The sequence below is a fragment of the Fukomys damarensis genome, unplaced genomic scaffold (assembly GCF_012274545.1).
Source record: "Fukomys damarensis isolate Sample0158 unplaced genomic scaffold, DMR_v1.0_HiC HiC_scaffold_23, whole genome shotgun sequence".
NCBI lineage: Eukaryota > Metazoa > Chordata > Mammalia > Rodentia > Bathyergidae > Fukomys > Fukomys damarensis.
The window spans coordinates 9125215-9129404 of NW_022900935.1; the positions used below are offsets into that span (position 1 = coordinate 9125215).

The window sequence follows — 4190 nt, forward strand, 5'->3', positions numbered from 1 at the left end:
CTGCGGGCCGGAGCGCCGGGTTACGGCCCCTGCGATGGCCCCCGCGCCGCCACTGGGCGCAGAGGTCGGACCGCTGCGGAAAGCGAAGAGCTCCCGACGGAACGCGTGGGGGAACCTGTCCTACGCCGACCTCATCACCAAAGCCATTGAGAGCGCCCCGGACAAGCGGCTCACGCTCTCGCAGATCTACGACTGGATGGTCCGCTACGTGCCCTACTTCAAGGATAAAGGCGACAGCAACAGCTCGGCTGGCTGGAAGGTGGGGGCGTCCGGCTGCGAACGGGCTGGGACCCCGACTGGGGCTTCCTGGGCGGGCAGTCGGGAGGGGCTCTGAGGTCCCAGGGGTCACGGACTGTGCGCCCAGGGCGTGGGGCCGGCCGGTGGACAGATGGGGGCGTGCTGGGAGCAGCTGTGTGCGTGATCCTTCTCCAGGAGGGATGCGGGATGGGAAGTCTGGTAGGGTGACAAGGGACTGCCTCTTTGAGGCATCCCCGAGCAACATCCCCACCCGTTCTTGGGGGCATCGCCGAGAGGAGCCCATTCCCAGGTCGCGAATATTGAGGAGGCCCTGCTCCCCCGAGTTTGCTTTTGTATTACTCTTGTTTCACCCTCTCCTTTTTAAAGAGCTGGAGTGATGACTTGGGGCCAGTGGCTGCTTTCCCTCCCAAATCTCCACTGCCTTTCCTCCAGCTGGCCCTAGGGTGAGGAGTGCCAACCATGGGCCTACAGTTCTTTCTGTGGTGCCAAGAGTTCACCCTGGAGCATCAACCAGGCTGGGGTGGGGAGCTTGGCAGGTGACCTGAGATGTGAGTTATGGGACAAATGGTGTTGATCGCTTACCTGGCTAAGCAAGTCGGGGGAGGTAGGGTGTTAACCGGTGCTGGTGTCAGGGTATGGTGTTAAAGGCTAGGAAATCTGCCCCTGCTCATCCCAGGGAGCTTGCCTTCCACCTCCTTGGCTTTCTAGGCCCAGATGCATTTTGGGGTTGGGGGAGGGGTGGGGTACCCCCTTGAAGGCCTCAGTGCCAGGCAGTGGAAAGGGGGAGAGCCATCTTGGGAAAGGACAGGGACAGGGGCTTGATTGGATTGTCATTTCCAGACCTAGTTCCTCTGGCCATCTTATTGGAGAATGAGGCTAGTCTGTGCCTTTGGAGATGGGGAAGGGAAGGGGCTTGTGCCTAGGAGGTAAGCTGTCAGACTCCCTATGGGAGGGGGGGCCCTAGTGAGAGAGGCATGCCTATATCTAGGGAGGGGGCTGTACCCTATTGGTGGCTGGCAGCAGGGTCCCAGGAAGCAAAGTGCTAGTGGCAGAGGGGAGGTTGTGGACATTGATCACTCCAGATGCCCATGGCAACGTTGTAGGGGTCAGAGTGTCCTGACCTGGGAGCCCATGGCTCGCAGGCTTTGTGCTGGCAGCTTCTCTGGCTCTTGCAGGCCACTATGGGACCAGGGACACAGGCCAGAGAAGTAGACATGAATCTCCTTCCCCACACCCTAAGGCTCAACCCCCACCAGACCACTCCTCACACTGTGTCCTTTTCTTGGCTTTTTGCTCCCACCTCCCTCTCTACTCTACATGCCCTGGTCCACCTTCTGCTCCTCCTCCCTATGGTTGTAGTCACTGTCCCTACGTGCACAGAGTTCAGATGCCTCCTCCAGGAAGCCCTCCCTAACCCTTTTTAGCCATCTTAGAACTCCCTCTTCTCTGGCCCTCTCTACGCCTGCAGTGGGTTTTAGTCATTTTTGTCCTGCCTTGTTTCCCTTTCCTACCTCACCTTTGGAAGACACTGGCAATATCAGAGCCATTCTGAGCCTACAGCACCCAGCATAGAGCCTGGCATCAAGCAGCATGTGTAGTGAAAGAGTGAGGAGATGAGTTGATGCTGCGGAGGATCCTGAGTCAGGAGAGTACAGTGGGCCAGAAGGCCAGGAGGGCTTCCCACAGGTGGTGGAGTTCCAGCTGGGCTTGATGGATGAGGGCGGATGGGGAAGATAGGGAGAGGGGACTTGGGACTGGAAGCCAGGAGACAGCTGCAGTTCATTGAGCATGGCAAGGCCAAGCTTCATGCCAGGTACCCTTGCATTTTTGATGGTCTCAGCAGACCTTGAGGTGGGTTTTACTGTGGCCACTTATAGAGGGCACAGGCAGAGTAGGGGGGCGAGCTGCCTATGGTCCAACACTTTTAGAAGATGGGAAAGCTGAATTCCAACCAGTCTTGTCTCCTTCCAGGGCCACACAGAGCCTCTTTGGAACAGGGTCTTGCTGACAGCTGGAGTGGGAGGGGGACACTAAAGGCTTTTGAGCAGGGGCAGGTATAAATCCTAGAATTGGGTGGGAGTATGCTTGAAGATAATTCAGTACTTTGAGTTCATTGCTCAGACTGTGAGACTGAGGCCTTGGAAGATGATAAGACTGAGGACATCAGTGAGCAGCAGGTCCTGGACAAGAGCCCAGGGCTCCTGCCTGCCTGCCTACCGGATGCAGTTTCCACCACACTGATGGTGACACACTGGTTCTCCCTTGTGCCTGGCTTTTAGTCCTGGGCTGGGGCTTTGGAGAAGCCTCAGGCTTGAGCTCTTGCCCTTGGGCCTGGCCAAGATGACCTAGGCACTAGAGGGGATCGGTCCTGTGCTGTCCCTTCAGGGGCTGTCCCCTTTTTCCTCCAACTCCAGCTTTCTAGGTGGGGTGAAGAGTCTTCTTATTCTCTCATTTCTCGAGCTTCTTGCCCCTGCACCCCTTCCCCCATTCCCAGTCAGTTCCTCCGGAGGCCTGATGGAGGAGCCATTCCCAACTCTTAACAGATCTCTGGTTAACAGAGGCTGCAATACACCTCAGGTGCCAGGTGGGGCTAGGGCCCATTATTTTCCCTCTCTCTCCCTCCCAACAAAAGTGTTGCACTTGAATCCCTGGGGTGTACCACACCCTGTGTTCCATAGGTGGGAGTCTAGAGGAAGGCCTTGGCTCTGCTTTCAGGGTGCACCAGATTCAGCCAGTTCCCTCTCCTAAGCCCTCTGCTTTGCAGATAGGTAAAGGCTGGGGGTGGGAGAAGGAGTAGGAGTAGGAGAGAGTTGTGCCCTGGGAGTCAGGTGGGTTCCCACAGAGGTGGTGGCACTTGATCTGGGGGCCTTCACTGAAGAGGAGAGAATTTGGAAGATAGTCTTCCAGGAGATGTTGACTGCATACCCAAATGCAAGGAGGTAGGATTGTGATGCTGACTTTTTGGTACCCTTTGGATATGCCAGGCTGGAGCCCAAGGCTCCCAGGCATGGCCAGGGAGGTGGCTTGGGAAAGTGGAATGGGCCTATGCACGGAGCCTTTGCCTGGTGGCCCCATATGTGATGTGGAGACATAATCAAGTGTTACTGAGGATAACAATTAAAGGAGGCAAGACTAGTAGCAGGCTCAAGATACCGAGAAAAAACCTGGGCTTGGTGCTCAGAGTCACACTTAACGTGCCGGTCCTGTTCCCCTTGGGACAGAGCATCTCAGCCTGGCCTGGAGGTTCCCTCCCTCTAACTTGTTCAGAGAGTATGGATATCTGGGTAGGGCCTCCCACTCCCTCTCACACTCTCCAGCCCCACTTTCCCTTAGCCCTGACTCTTCTGGGAAGTCTTCCTGGCTTCTCTGAGCTGTGGTGCGCCTTCTTCTGGAGTTGTTCAGCCTCCTTTTGTGTTTCCTGGCTGCCAGCTCCTCTGGGAGCTCCCAGGCTAGGCCTGGGCACCTCCCATTCCTGTCCCCAGGCCTGGTGGGGAGGAACACAGTGGATAGGGACTTACTTTCTCCCTCAGGGGCAGGAGCAGCTGTGTTGCTGAGGGCTGGGATCAGAGGAGCTGGTGGTTCCCCCATCTGGTCCAGGCCTTAGCGTGTAAGTTCCAGGTGGGGTAGGGGTGGAAGAGGAGGACTGATAGAGAGGCCAGGAGCAGCGTCCTGCCACAGCACAGAGTGGCTATAAGTGCGAGGCCCCCATTTCTCTCTGCCCTCAGCCTGCTCCCAAGGGCTCCCTCCTCCTCCTTTGTCCTCTGGGGATCCCCCAAGGGCTGGCGGGGGTGCAGTAGGAGGCGGTGTGAGCCCGGATTGAGGGGTGTCCTCACCCCCCTCACTGCACGAGCGAGGGGCTGGCAGCTGCCCGCCTCCTGGGCACGAGCCCGTGCCAGCCGCTCCTGGCACAGTTGCTGGCACGCCCCGCAGAC

General features: G+C 57.8%; 1 protein-coding gene across 1 annotated transcript in view; it reads left to right on the top strand.

Moving 5' to 3' along the window:
- Position 1: 1 nt before the first annotated feature.
- Foxo6 (forkhead box O6) overlaps positions 2–4190 on the top strand; it is a gene marked incomplete at its 5' end in the record, with an annotated part of 20090 nt that continues 15901 nt past the window's right edge. The window contains one exon of the mRNA XM_010626079.3: positions 2–259. Coding sequence (XP_010624381.1) covers positions 2–259 — 258 coding nt within the window. The remainder of the gene's footprint in view (positions 260–4190) is intronic.